This window comes from Ictalurus punctatus, chromosome 19 (assembly GCF_001660625.3).
Source record: "Ictalurus punctatus breed USDA103 chromosome 19, Coco_2.0, whole genome shotgun sequence".
Classification (NCBI taxonomy): Eukaryota; Metazoa; Chordata; class Actinopteri; order Siluriformes; family Ictaluridae; genus Ictalurus; species Ictalurus punctatus.
The window spans coordinates 23234405-23249278 of NC_030434.2; the positions used below are offsets into that span (position 1 = coordinate 23234405).

Sequence of the window (14874 nt, forward strand, 5' to 3'; positions counted from 1 at the left end):
CTACAAGATACAAGACCACAGATACGACCCGTTTCACTTCATTCATCAAACTCCACACTCCGCAACACTTCCCCCAGACACTACGCTCACGTTACAGCTTATCCAAAAACGCCACACACCTTCTGACCAATCAGATTCAACCGTGCCGTGTCCATTTCTACAAGTTAATTTTACACCCGAGATTTCCTCAGAATTTCCTCCAGATTATCAGCTATGATCAGGAGGCCTTTTGGGATCATAAGGTGGAGCACAATTCAATTCCATTCAGTTTTATTTGTGTAGCGCGTTTAACAATGGAGATTGTCTAAAAGCAGCTTTACAGAAACAAAGAAACACAGGATATAGATTTAAAGTGTGTGAATTTATCCCTATTGAGCACGACGGTGGTGAGGGTGGCGAGGGAAAAACTCCCTACGATGATATGAGGAAGAAACCTCAAGAGGAACCGGACTCAGAAGGGAACCCGTCCTCATCTGCTGCGACATTATCCTGATTATTGTCTGGTCAGACGCAGGAGGCATCGCTCACTGAGAACATCACTAACAATAACTATATACAGCCGAGTCCTCTTTTACATATCACCACCACAAACACAGAGAAACAGCAGCAAGCCACAAGCACCAGGAACTACCAGGTGTGTGTGTGTGTGTGTGTGTTTGTGATTGAATTACTGTCATGAGAGTTGTTTGATCCCTGGGCACTATGTGCTACTGGCAGAAACCCAACACTATAACAGACAGCCTAGTCATGGAGGATTCGGCCCCTGGTACTGAGCAACTGATCCACACACACACACACGAACGACACTGTTTGACTGGTTCTAGTGGCTTGACTGGTACATCTGTCCTGCAGTAAAAATCTTTCCTTGTCCACCCTACACAGTAGCTGATTAGAAGTGCGTTACTAATTGAAGAATTAAACGAACCGCCGTGGTATACGAGGAATAAAACACTTCAACCTGCACTGCTACAAGACAATCATGAACTCCCCGGTTGTAAGAGTGACTCTCACCATCCTGTCGTTGATTATTTTCCTACAGCGCCACCCCAACTAGGACCGTCACGATAACTCCTTTTGTCGGATGATACACTGTCCCGGAAATAATTGCGATAAACGGTATATTATTCTCATTTTATGCCACTGACTTAATGATAATATAACAGCAAAATAATGCAAGCACACGCTTTTAAAGAGCGGCGAACTTTGGAATACGATATTGTGAATTCTTCATGCTTTAGTTCTTCACTGTCTGGGTCTTTGGTGCGTCGTTACGGAAACGGCGTACTCACGACGCGACTTGGCGTTCTACCTGGCGCCTTACTTAAGCTCCAGTTCACTTGTGCATGCGTTCGTGTTATTTCGTGCAGAAGCGAGTGGTAATAATATCTGTATGTTGTGTAAACGTTCAGTTAAGCTCACGTGTGTATAGGATGCGTTCGGTGAGTTAATTAACCCGTTAGTAGGACTTTCGGGAGGCGCCGTGTGCGAAGGCAGCTCCGTCATTTTTCCATCGACACGTGAAGCAAAACTAAACAACATTTCATGCTTATGGGCAGATGGCCTGGAAGAGATTAATAGATGGTCAACAGCAAACCGTTGGCTCCTGCTGAGCTCGGTTGGAATGAATATCCGCACCCACACCAGTCCTTTCCGGATAAGAACGGACACCCCTGCTGTATAGGTACTTAGTGGGAGGAGGCAGAGGAGACTGGGACGAAAGGGATGCCGACCAAGATCCAGCCCACTGTTGGCTGTTTTAGCGGTCCTCCCCATGCAGTGCGTATCAGGCAGACGGAGACGGGGTACTGTATATCTGCACTGAATATATTTCTCCAATAAAAATAAATTAACCCGTTAGCAAAGCGCTTCAGTTTACCGCTGTTCAGCTTCAGCTCCGATCCCCGACATTATCGACTACGACCGGATTATTTCAAACCCTACAACTGTTCTGTCTAGATCTTTCTTCTTCTTCAAAATCGCATTGTTAGTGCATTGTTAATATCTTGCGTCATTTTTATCAACAGTATGATTTAATCAAACTCATGGCTAGTGCTCGATACACATCTTAAATTCGAATGCGCACAGTTTTTCGCATTCGTGAGTGCATTTTATCGTAAACCTGACGAATATTGGGAGTGGGAATTGAAACCTGACCGCCCTAGAGCAGACGAGAGGGGACAAGACGTTCTTTCTTACGTAAACAAACACAACGGGCGAGATTGAGGTCACCTGCAAAAACGTACGATACATCGATAACATAATTATCATGAAAAGCCCCCCCAAGCCCCCCCCCCCCCCCGCAAAGTGTTTGATTTCAAACTTATTTCATATCTAATTTTATTTAAATTGTACAATGACTTTAGTATGATAAGGTTCTATCTAGGTTAAGTATGACCAGGAGACCGAATCTTATAAATACTAATACTAAGGCGATCTCTTCTAAATATTTCACCGACACCCTGCTTCGTCAAACTCAAAAAATAATTTAAAAAATAATAAAATAAAATGTTTTAAAACATCGCAGGTGCCCGTCAGGACTTATACAGCACTTTAAGAGATTCTGCTGTCAAATTTTAAAAACCCAGAACAGCTGGATTCTGGTCCAACACTAACACACTTCTCACTACACTGCTACCATTAACATACTTTCCACTCCATAGTTTCTCTCTCTTTACATCAGAGCGAATACCTGAGGAAAAAACACTGCTTCTGCTAATATGGTTTAGAGAGAGAGAGAGAGAGAGAGAGAGAGAGAGAGAAAGAGACAGAGAGAGCAAGCGAGCAAGCGAAGGAGAGAGAGAGGCAGAGAGAGAGACAGAGAGAAAGACAGAGAGCAGGACAGAGACAGTGAGAGAGACTGAGAGAGCAAGAGGGAGACAGAGAGAGAGAGAAAGACAGAGATAGAGAGAAAGACAGAGAGAGAGAGAGAAAGACAGACAGAGAGCGCGAGACAGAGAGACACAAAGACAGAGAGGGAGAGAGAGAGTGAGACAGAGAGAGTGAGACAGGCAGAGAGAGAGAGAGACAGGCAGAGAGAGAGAGAGACAGGCAGAGAGAGAGAGACAGAGAGAGAGAGAGCGAGACAGAGAGAGAGAGAGAGCGAGACAGAGAGAGAGAGAGAGCGAGACAGAGAGAGAGAGAGCGAGAGAGAGACAGAGAGAGAGAGCGCGAGACAGAGAGAGAGAGAGAGACAGAGAGAGAGAGAGAGCGAGACAGAGAGAGAGAGAGAGAGCGAGACAGAGAGAGAGAGAGAGAGAGAGAGAGAGAGAGAGCGAGACAGAGGGAGAGAGAGAGCGAGACAGAGAGAGAGAGAGAGCGAGACAGAGAGAGAGAGAGAGCGAGACAGAGAGAGAGAGAGAGCGAGACAGAGAGAGAGAGAGAGCGAGACAGAGAGAGAGAGAGAGACAGAGAGAGAGAGAGAGAGAGAGAGAGAGCGAGACAGAGGGAGAGAGAGAGCGAGACAGAGAGAGAGCGAGACAGAGAGAGAGAGAGAGAGCGAGACAGAGAGAGAGAGAGAGCGAGACAGAGAGAGAGAGAGAGAGAGAGAGACAGAGAGAGAGAGAGAGAGAGAGAGCGAGACAGAGGGAGAGAGAGAGCGAGACAGAGAGAGAGAGAGAGACAGAGAGAGAGAGAGAGAGAGAGAGAGAGAGACAGAGAGAGAGAGAGAGAGAGAGCGAGACAGAGGGAGAGAGAGAGCGAGAATAGAATACGAAGTTTACATTCCAGGTAAAATCGTTCACAAATAAAAAAAGTATTTAAAACTGTGAGGTAAGCTGTGAGGTAAGCTAAACGCTACTGGCTATTTTAAAAGGGGGAGGAGCCACTCAATATATCCCGCCCTGACTTCCTGTTTCAGTGGAAATTACATCAACACGTCACAAAATGCTGTGCGTTTCACGGGGACTTTAATGAAGACCGTTAGTTTAAAAAGTGAATTTAATTTATGCGACAGCTCTGCTGAATTCATGATCCTGATTGGTCGGAAGCAGTTGATTAATGGTCTATAACAGCAGGGAATTTTCCATCAGTTTCTCTCTGACGCCGGTCCGGTTTAACCAGACGCAGGATCGTCACCGAGCGACAGATGAAATGATATCAGTGTCTCACGCTGAATGATGAAACAGCTTTGATTTGTTGTGTTCTTGATCGGTCTGAACTAGCGACATTCCAGCGTTAAACAGCCTCGAGCTGGTAAAAACACTCCTCTGAAGAGTGCCCGTTACATAACCGCCAACTCGCACAAATTCCACCCTCTTCCAAATAAATAAACTCCAACCATATTTTCTCAACCAAGAGATGGAAAAGGGAATAGTGCGAGGGAAGCTGTGCAGCCAAAAACTCTCTCTCTCACACACAAACCAAGTGACGAACTACACAATTTAAAAAAGAGAATACGTCGAAAACCTTTCCCACTTGTGTCCGTAGCACTAAGTGACGGGTTCAAAAAGCTTTAAAATGCCAGTTTAGGTTTTAAACACTGCTGCTGAAAAGACAAAGGATTTCTGACCCTTACCTGCGTTTCCTCCTGCATCACGCGGAACTGCTCCTTCCACACGGCCATCTTGGAGACCTCGTCCTTACGCAGGGCGCGCTCCTTCTTCAACTCGGGGCTCCAGAAGGTCTTGATGGAGTTCATGGACGAGCTGAGCTTGCTCTCCTTGACGTCCACCTCCTTGCGCAGGAGCTCGTTCTCACGCAGAACTTCTTTCAGCTGCGCCTGCAGGTCCATGATGGTGTTGTCGCGGGCCTGGCGCAGCGAGTGCGGTACGGTGGACGCCATGGCTGCAGGCACGTGGTGATCTCCGAAGGCGATGGAGTCGCTGGCGATGTTGGGACTGCTGCCCGCCACTGTGGCGCGCGTGCCGTAGGGAAGCCGGGCGCCCGAGCGGCCCAGGGTCATCGTGCTCTTTGGCATGTCCGAGACGGAGGCGGGGGTGGGCGCGTCATTGTCGCTCAGGTACGTGGGGCCGGATGTAGCGTAGGCGGCGTTCAGAGACTGGATGTTCTCCATGGAGAGCGTTTTACCCCCAGCACCACCTGTGCTGTTATTGCGCCGGTGGCCCAGGCGTGGAGAGCGAGGCAGGCGTGGAGAGCGTCCGGGGCTCTGATTGGCCTCCGGTTTACCCACTGAGCGGGCGCTACCGTACATCGCGGCTCGGCTTCGAGTAAAGGGACGAGAGAAACCTGTGTAAATATCACAGAGGTCGGTTCAGGTGATCCTCACGAGTCGCGGAGCTTCGCTTAACTACACGACAGGAACGAATGTCTCATGTTTGAATTGTCTGCGTGATTAAGTACGATGACTCGGCTCTGCTCTCCAGGGTTCTCGTTAGCTTAGTCCATTAACGGGGGCTTCGACCAGGATTATATAAACACAGTGACCTGTAACAGACAGGAAGGAAAAATCAGATTTTCATTGAGGTTCCTGTTTATCAGGAATTCATTAACCATGCAGTTTTCCAGACCTTCCAGATAGTTGCATTTAGCTGCATACACATATACATCTCTTAACACACACACACACACACCCCCACACACTTACAGACATCCTGTTCACACAAGCAGTACTACTATCAGTCCTGTAGTGTGTGTGTTTTTCCTGGCTGGAGTCCACCTGCCTGCTACTTTTTCCCCCCCAGGGAAGAAATAATAGGCTAATGAACAGCTCTGGTATAATCAGCCTTTTAACTTCCTTCTCTGCTCTCTCTATGTGGGTCGCTCGTACGCCACGGCGCATTTACTTCAGCTCTGTGACTCGCTCCCGACCGTCTCATCAAACCTGCCGCTCTCCCTGGATCTTTATCCGCTTCGTCTTCATCTCTCACCTTCCATTTCTTCACCCCTCCGCATCGGTTTCCCGGAGGCGCCTCGACCCGATCTTACACTAAACTGCACCGTCAGTGGATTTGGAGTTCGGTTAAAAATCTGCGCTTGGAATCTGTATGACATGGACACATCGACATCTTCCTTTTATAAAAAAATAAAAATAAAAACAACAACAACAACAATTTTTAAATGGCCTAGAGGGTCTGTTTAGTTTTGTCGTACGAGATCTAGAGAGAATAAGACTAACAGCTGGGATATTCGGCTGCAGCGGGACCAACGATTACCTTTATTCTGCAGCTCTGGGTCCAATCAAGCGCACACACACACACACACACACACACACACACACACCGTGTAGGTAGATGCTGTTAGAGACCTGATGTGTGACTTCAAAAGTCTTCAATGTAAAAATGTTCCCCCATTGATTATTCATTGATTTGGAAGGTGGGAAGAAACCGGAGCACCCTGAGGAAACCCGCACAGACACTGGGAGAACATCAGGAGAACTAGGATCGATCTGAGGACCCTGGGGCGGAGATAAAAACCCCACCCACTGCGCCACCACTGACTATTAAAAAGCAGTGAGATCGCCCAGTATACACCGGCGGTCCCGTCACGTCCTTTCACTATCGCAGAATGGAGGGGTGTAGGGTACAACCCGTCTGTGTGTGTGTTTGTGAGCAGAAGGGGGCGTGGCCAGATATACATAACGTGTGCCGTGTACGAGTTACGGGATTACAGGCGAAACAAAAACCCCAGGCTGTAGCTGCTGGTCCTCTTGATTAATTACCTGTTAACAAACTCAGGAACGCCTGCAACACCTAAAAGCCCGGACTATAAATAAATAAATAAACAGGTTGTTAGCTGTAACTGTCGGGACGTAATGACGTGTGCCGTTAATTGCTCCATGTTCTAGAACATGTCAAATGCGAACATGAAAGGGATACTCTAAAAGCGACTCATGTAAACACCTTAATCAGAATATTATACGTCTTATTCAGAATAAGCTCAGTAATTAGATTACTGCTGTCCATGTAAACGTGGTGAGTGTCAGCATACAAAAGTCTTCGTAATCAGACTTACATTTAGATCAAATAGGCATTTGTTTGTGCTGAAGCATGAAGAGCCACTTTTGTCTCACGTGTTTATTTCAGCTGAAAAGCTTCATTGTGCGTCTGAGCACGTCATGTGACTTCACGACTGTAAATACTATTCATACTTTATATCTAAGAATAATACGTATTGTTGAAACTGTAGAACCGTGCCTTAGCAAACTCCTCTCATGCACTTTTTCTGCATGAATACATACCATCTGAACACCACATACGTGTGTGTGTGTGTGTGTGTGTGTGTGTGTGTGTGTATATTTTCTGAAGTAAGGATGCAGAATCTGCGCACCAAATGACTGTACTTGTGTATCTGATGTACAGTAGTCCTGACTGCTGTGAGTCTCTCCGGTGTACTACAGTGTTTTTAAAAAGTACTCCAACAACAGAGAGAAGGAGGAGGACTGTGTTCCTCTCGACAGAAGCTCCGAGTCTGAGCGCTGACTAGAGACGAGATACTATCACGCCGCTTTCTAATGACGCGGCTTTTCATCAGTTTCTGTCAACACTGCAGTTTGGCGATTTCATCTAACGCTCGCCGACCTCTTTCATTCAAATATTCAAATCAGCCAATCACGTGGCAGCAATGCAACACATAAACCCATGCAGATACGGGTCAAGGGCTCCGGCTACGTAACGTTCACGTCGAACGACAGAATGGAGGAAGATGCCCGTTCTCGGCCGACAACCTGCTGTTATCCGCCTTAAATTTCGACATGTTGTGCGTTCTGAGATGCTTTTCTTCCCACCACGGCTGTAAAGAGTGCTTATTTGTCCATTTGTCACTTATCTGTATATGAACGAGGTGTTACTCATCTGTATATATATTCAGATTCTTACTCATAGTGCACATATTATTATTATTATTATTATTATTATTATCATTAATCTTATTATATATTGTTTTAGACATTTATTCTATTCCGATTTAAAAGTGCATTCATTCTTATCTGTTTTTGCTGTAATTGAGTTGCTGTAACGAGGGAATTTCCCCAGTGTGGGGATCAATAAAGTTTTATCTATCTTGAGTTACCGTAGTCCTTCCTGTGAGCTCAAACCGGTCTGGCCGTTCTCTTCTGACCCTCTCTCAGCGACGAGGCGTTTCCGCCCACAGAACTGACGCTTTGCTTTGTGTGATAAAATCCCAGGAGGTCGCTCGTTTCTGAAACGGTCTTTAATGGGATTAAGGTAAATAAAAATCTCTGTTTACATGCTAGATTCTTAATCAGAGTATCGTCTTAATCGGGTTCATATCAGATTATAGTTGTGCATGTAAACGTACTGACTGTCACTGCAATTTCGCCAATTCAAGTCATTTTACACAAAAACACGTGCACGGGCTGCTTAAACTCTATACATTTTTTTTTAAATCTGTAAAATAATGCAGAAGGCAGCAAAGTTACAGAATAAAAGGCATTTCTTAAAATTTATTAATAACATAACTGAATATGCTTCCAAGCGTTTTTAACGGTTAAATAATTCATATTTCACCAGACTTACCACGTAAAATCATGCTACATTTTGAACTAATTTGCATCTCTCTCTCTCTCTCTCTCATCACCCGAGTGTGGGTAAACACAGTACACACACACACACCTGACACTCTGTGCTGATGTCAGGATATAAATGTAAGGTAAGTGTAACGGCAGTTAGCATGTTGACGTACGGCTACATCTCGCTAACAAGAACACAGACAGCAAGCAGCAGCCATCTTCTATTAACACACCCATACTCTGAACTACGCACAGATCTCTGTGAAGTTCACGAGCGCCCGTCTTCCCGGTTTGTAATTCTACCACTTTAACTTGGAGCGTACGGATATAAATATTGTGACACTGAGCAGTAATTGAGTCGTCGGTCCTCTAGCGAGCAGTGTTTACTCATGAATGAAACAGTAGTATAAAGTGGAAAACGGGAAACTCATAACGGTGTTAATGAGCTCATATTTACGTCTGGTAATAAAATTCTGTATCCGTATTGAGAGATCCAATGCTCTTGCATTTACACCAGGAATCCCACCAAAAAGGAGCCCGCACCCTGAATAACCCACCTGTACTCGCACTGAAAACCCTGTATACGCCGTTTCAGTTACGGTGGTTCCACGTAACCTCCATCCGGAAAAATTCAACAGAAAATTCCAGAGAAACGGTAAACCTTCATCATTTAAATTAAACTCGCACCGCTCCGAGTAACGTGATGAAATCTCACGCGGTCCCGCCTGGGACGTTGATCATCCCCTAGTCCAGCGTAGAAGAATTCTGTTGCTTTGTCCGATTACTGTTGATCCTGTGAAAACGGCTGTAATTCCTAAATGTTTAAACCCCTTGCATCAAAGCTGAACGTCTACACCTCAATCGCATCTTGACTGCTTCATTTCAAACCCACAGGGATGGTGTGCAGAGGCAAAATTACGAAAAATTGTGTTGCTGTCCAAATACTTATGGACCCTACTGTATAGCGTGTGTGTGACGAGCACAGTCGAGAACCACGACTCGCTCACTCTTACTGAGAGCAAAATAAAGACGTTACACTACGTCTCGAGATCGACCGATACTGATTTTTTATAACCGATACGATTATTTGCACGTCTACGTGCCCGATAACCCGATTTGCAGAGCCGATATTTACTGTTACACTTCCGTTTTGACACAATGACGACAGCACCACTGAACTGAACAAACTAAAAGATTTTATTTATAATAATTTCGTCACTCTCACTTCCTCCTTGCATGTAAAACAACTCTCGATTATACACCTGAAAAGTGAAAAGTGCAAAAAAAATAAATAAAGTGCACTAAATTTCTTTTTTTTAAATAAACGGTTCGATGAGGTAAACAAACCGGTAAAACAAATAAAGCGTATAAAAATACAAAAAAAAAAAAAACAAACACACGCAGTCCTGCAATGGCATTCCTGAGCGCAATTCTCAAACAGCCCACAAGAGGGCACGATTTATCGGTGGATCCGATATTACAAACACGATATCCGATAATGGAAAAATGCTTAAAGGGATCGGGAAAAATAAATCTGGTGTAAAGTAAAACTGATTATCGGTCGAGCTCTAACTACATCAATAAATATTTGAAATATTTCTATAAAATGCTTTCATGAATCCTCCGTTCATCTTCAGTAAGCACTTCATCCGGGTCAGAGATGCGGCAGATGCGAAGCCAATCCATGAATGTGTGTGAGGTGGGAAAACACCGTGGATAGATTACCACGTCATCACAACACACATTCACACACTCATTCGCACACAGGGGCAGTTTAGAGTCACCAGTCCACCTACTGGCATGTTTTTTGGAGGTCGGCCTTTGAATTACTTTCTCGAACTACATCTCAAACCATACGGTCAGCGTCACAGCATTCCGAGTAGCGCGTCTAAACTGACGGGCCGTTTCTTTGTTTTTGCCTAATCAGAGATTGGAAATTACTCGCTCTGCTTCGGCTCTCGGAATTTCTTCTACTTTAAATAATGAACATTTATAAAGACGTTTTCATCAGAAGACGGTTAGTAAATAAATCGATAGATTTCATTTCGCTTTGCTCAAATTCCCACTCGCTGGCCGAATCCGACGGGTTAATGCGATGAACACACATTGCCCAACAGCAACTGCGGGATCTGACCTTATCTCAGAGCAATTATCTAAAACAACACGCTACCTGAACGCTCGTCCCTCCAGGGGACATCTGGGTCATCCGATCGATAATCATAACCGATCTATACCTGCTGAGAGAACGGATGATCTTTCCTGCAGACCCGAGAGGTCGTGCTCCCTGACTGCGTTTGCTCTAATTGGGTCACCAGTATCAGTGATTGGCTGCGCACTTGTGTACACACACACACACACACACACACACACACACACACACACACACACACACACTCAAAGGGTGTCAGGGAATCAAGAGTGGAGAAATCCAGCAAGAAACTCAATAGACCAAAGTGTTCAGCATTGCAACAGAGTCCAGGTCAGGGGGCAGAATACACAATCACATGAACACACACACACACACACACACACACACACACACATACATACATACATACATACATACATACATATATATACACATATATATACATATACATATATATATATATACATATATATATATATATATATATATATATACATATACATATACATATATATATATATATATATATATATATATATATATATATATATATATATATATATATATATATATATATATATTTGCTGAGGTCTCGTTATTGTTAAACGCATAATTATTAGTATATATTAGCTATTAGGTCTTATCGAACAGGTCATGCTTCTTGGGTCACTATCTACATGACAGGGCATTTTCAGAATATCAGACACAACCGTACTGGCTTCATATTTGGTGAATTAGTGGTTAGCACGTTTGCCTCGCACGTCCAGGGTTGCGGGCTCGAATCCCACCAGAGCTTGCATGTTCTGCCCACTCATCGGGGGTTTCTTCTGGGTACTCCGGTTTCCTCCACCGGTCCAAAGACACGTGTTGTAGGCTGACTGGCATTTCCAAATTATCCACAGTGTGTGAACGTGTGCGATTGTGCCCTGCGATGGGTTAGTACCCCGTCCAGGGTGTCTTGGGGCACAAGATGGGAGTTCCTTGGATAAGGTCCAGGTGCCCCGTGACCCTGTGTAGGATAAGCAGTATAGAAGGTGGACGGATGGATCCTCATACTGAACATTTACATCAACATGAGCTGGATATTAGTCATTAAATCTGTTTGAACTGCACAGGAGTAAGAGATATTTGTGGTGTTCGCTCCTCGTATGGAGTCTGACGAGCATGTCTTCATTTTGTTCGGTTTCAGAAAGAAAATAGAGATGGCAGTCAGACTCAGCACGCAGCTCGTAGCCGAGACGCTGATGCTCTGTCAAACATGATGTGCTCCATTAGAAACTTTGTTGGAAGGGGATAATCATTTTAACTTCGGCTGATGTGTTCATTAATGTTCATTAATATGAGGGTGCGTGTGGTGCTCGCACGGCCCTGTTCATTCGTTCATCAGCAGCCGCTTTATACAATCAGGATGAAGATGGTTTGAATTAGTCATTCGTTTATATCTTGACAAACAGAACCAACTATGTATGTCAGAAAATATTGCGCGGACAAAAATAACTGGAGGAGCAGCCAGGACTCGTCAAAAGTATCCATGGGAGAGGACAGGATTAGGAAAACTTTCAACTGGAACAAACAGGATTGGTCAAACCTTCTGCGAGAACAGGCGGGATTAGTCAATATTTCTGCCGGAGTGGACAGGATTCGTCAATCTTTCTACTGGAGCCGGTGGGTTTGGTCTAACTTTCTTTGGGACCAGGTGAGATTGGTCAAAGGTTCTGTGAGTTAACATCATTGGTCAAATTTTCAGCTGAAATGGATGGGATTGGTCAAACCTGTGTGAGAAAAGTGGAGCTGGCTGAGCAAACAATCTGTGAGCACAGGCGAGACTGGGCCAACTTTCTGCTGGAGCAGATGGGATTCATCAAAACATCTTTGGGAGCAGACGGGATTGGTCATACTTTCTGCTGAAACAGATGGGATTGGTCAAACTTTGCTGAAACAGACGGGATTGGTCAAACCTTCCGCTGAAACAGATGGGATTGGTCAAACTTTCTGCTGAAACAGACGGGATTGGTCAAACCTTCTGCTGAAACACGGGATTGGTCAAACTTTCTGCTGAAACAGACGGGATTGGTCAAACCTTCTGCTGAAACAGATGGGACTGGTCAAACTTTCTGCTGAAACGTACGGGATTGGTCAAAACTTCTGCTGAAAGAACCGGGATTGGTCAAACTTTGCTGAAACAGATGGGATTGGTCAAACCTTCCGCTGAAACAGATGGGATTGGTCAAACTTTCTGCTGAAACAGACGGGATTGGTCAAACTTTCTGCTGAAACAGACGGGATTGGTCAAACTTTCTGCTGAAACGTACGGGATTGGTCAAACCTTCCGCTGAAACAGATGGGATTGGTCAAACTTTCTGCTGAAACAGATGGGATTGGTCAAACTTTCTGCTGAAACAGATGGGATTGGTCAAACTTTCTGCTGAAACGGATGGGATTGGTCAAACTTTCTGCCGAATACCACATTCACCAAACCCCAAATCACAGTAAACTGAAACACAGCTCCATCCAGAATGAAATCTTCCCTGTGAAAAATACACATCTCTCAAATCAACCTGTTGATTCTTTTGAAATTAGGCCTCTTCTCTGGCGACTTTTCCTACAACATGAACTTCAGTGTTGTTTACGTTTACATATCTTTACTCAAGCAATACGAATATTAATTTTTTTTAAAAATAAACAAACAAAACACAAGGAACAAGGCTAAAGGTGGAGATGTACTTCACAGGCCAACAAGTCAGAGTGGACACTAGCAGCATGCTAATGGGAGAGGCTCGCGAGACCATTCAGCTTTAAAGGTTAGAAAATCTTTTCCTAAGAGAGCGAGTTATATTGAACGTGGAGACTTTTATATCACGCTTTGTGTGATATATTTTAGGCGTTTAGGGGGAATGTTCGCGAACAACTCCTCGGTGTTAGCGGCTAAACATTTCGCTCAACACGTCACTCAGGAGCTAACGTACATTACTCCGGGGCTAGCACGCGCACTCACGGTTAGCCTGAGCCTGGGAGGAGGATGAGGACGAGGAGGTTTGATTAGCCGAGCTACCGAGTGGAAACCCCGCGGGGGTTAAAGGCGAAGTCCATTGTTGGAAATTGAAATTAAAATGAGATGAGAGTCAGAGACTCGGAGTCAGGGCTCCCCCTCTGAGAGGGGGAAAAAAAAAAAAAAAAAAAGGCTGACACCGCCTGGATACACCGCGACTCCTGTTACTCCTCCTGATTTACACCCCGAATTAAACCCTTTAACACTCATACATGACACAAATCCCACTTTAGCCTACATCTACAACTACCTAGCAGTCTGGAATGACCAGGAAAGCAGCCATATCCTTTTGTATATCTTTTATTTCCTCGCATTTTCCCCTTCCTCTTCTTCCTCCTCCATTGCTTCCTCGCTGGCGCAACAGCGTTTCCACAACACTATATATTTATTTAAAAAAAAATGTAAAATTCAACCTTCTTTTGCACAGAGTGTAGAGTTTATATACACACATAAAGCTATTAAAAATCACCCTCAGGGATATTTTGTGTATGAAACGAACACCGGGAAACCTTCAATCCTATAGGCGTCCGAGCAGCTAAAGACAGGGACACTGCTCAGCCCAAACACACTGATGTATACAAAATCACTTTAAAAGCTCGTCTTACCGCCTCAGAGATCCAGTCCGACCGGTTTGAGGAGAAGTTCAGCCCTGATTCTTGTCTCCCAGACGGACCGCTATGACTTACAAATCCGTTAAAGGATGAAAATAATCCTCTTTCCAACTAGTTATTCCTCCCTCTTCCTACCACTGTATTCCTCTGTCTTGCGCGCGCGCCGCCACCACTACACTACGAGCAGAGCAGCTCCGCGAGCCAGGGCGCTCCAGTGACGTCAGCACTCGGGATGCGCGCCCCCGTAGCCGGCCTCCACGGCGCCACGCGCGCTCCCGTGCGCATTCCACTCTCCAGAAAAATAGGCCGTATTATTCTAATATAGATTCAAATCAAATATTATTTTCATATCGATCCGGATCAATATTTCACGTGTCTTCTGAATGAACGTATTTAAGTCATCTTTAGTTACGTTTAAGTAGAGTTTTATCTGTAATTTATCTTTAATTATGAGTTCTTCATTTAAGGGCTCTCAGCTTTCATGATATATATATATATATTTTTTTTTTTTTTTTAACGTTGCCTCCTGAATTTTACAAGATTTGTCTTATTCTAAATCATTTAATATTATCCATCCATCCCTTTTCTATACCACTTATCCTACAGAGCCGTGGCGAACCTGGAGCCTATCCCAGGGAGC

General features: G+C 44.6%; 1 protein-coding gene across 6 annotated transcripts in view; it reads right to left on the reverse strand.

The window, feature by feature from the left end:
- erc1b (ELKS/RAB6-interacting/CAST family member 1b) overlaps positions 1–14549 on the reverse strand; it is a 212586-nt gene extending 198037 nt beyond the window's left edge. For 2 of the 6 annotated variants that reach the window (XM_053688508.1, XM_017494190.3), the window contains exons 1-2: positions 14229–14542; positions 4514–5382 (exon numbers count right to left, since the gene is read on the reverse strand). In XM_053688508.1, coding sequence (XP_053544483.1) covers positions 4514–5149 — 636 coding nt within the window. In that variant the 5' untranslated portion in view covers positions 5150–5382; positions 14229–14542. Of the gene's footprint in view, positions 1–4513; positions 5383–14228 lie in introns of all 6 variants that reach the window. The other 4 variants (XM_017494192.3, XM_017494198.3, XM_053688509.1 and 1 more) reach the window with 3 other exon arrangements.
- Between the last annotated feature and the right edge of the window lie 325 nt (positions 14550–14874).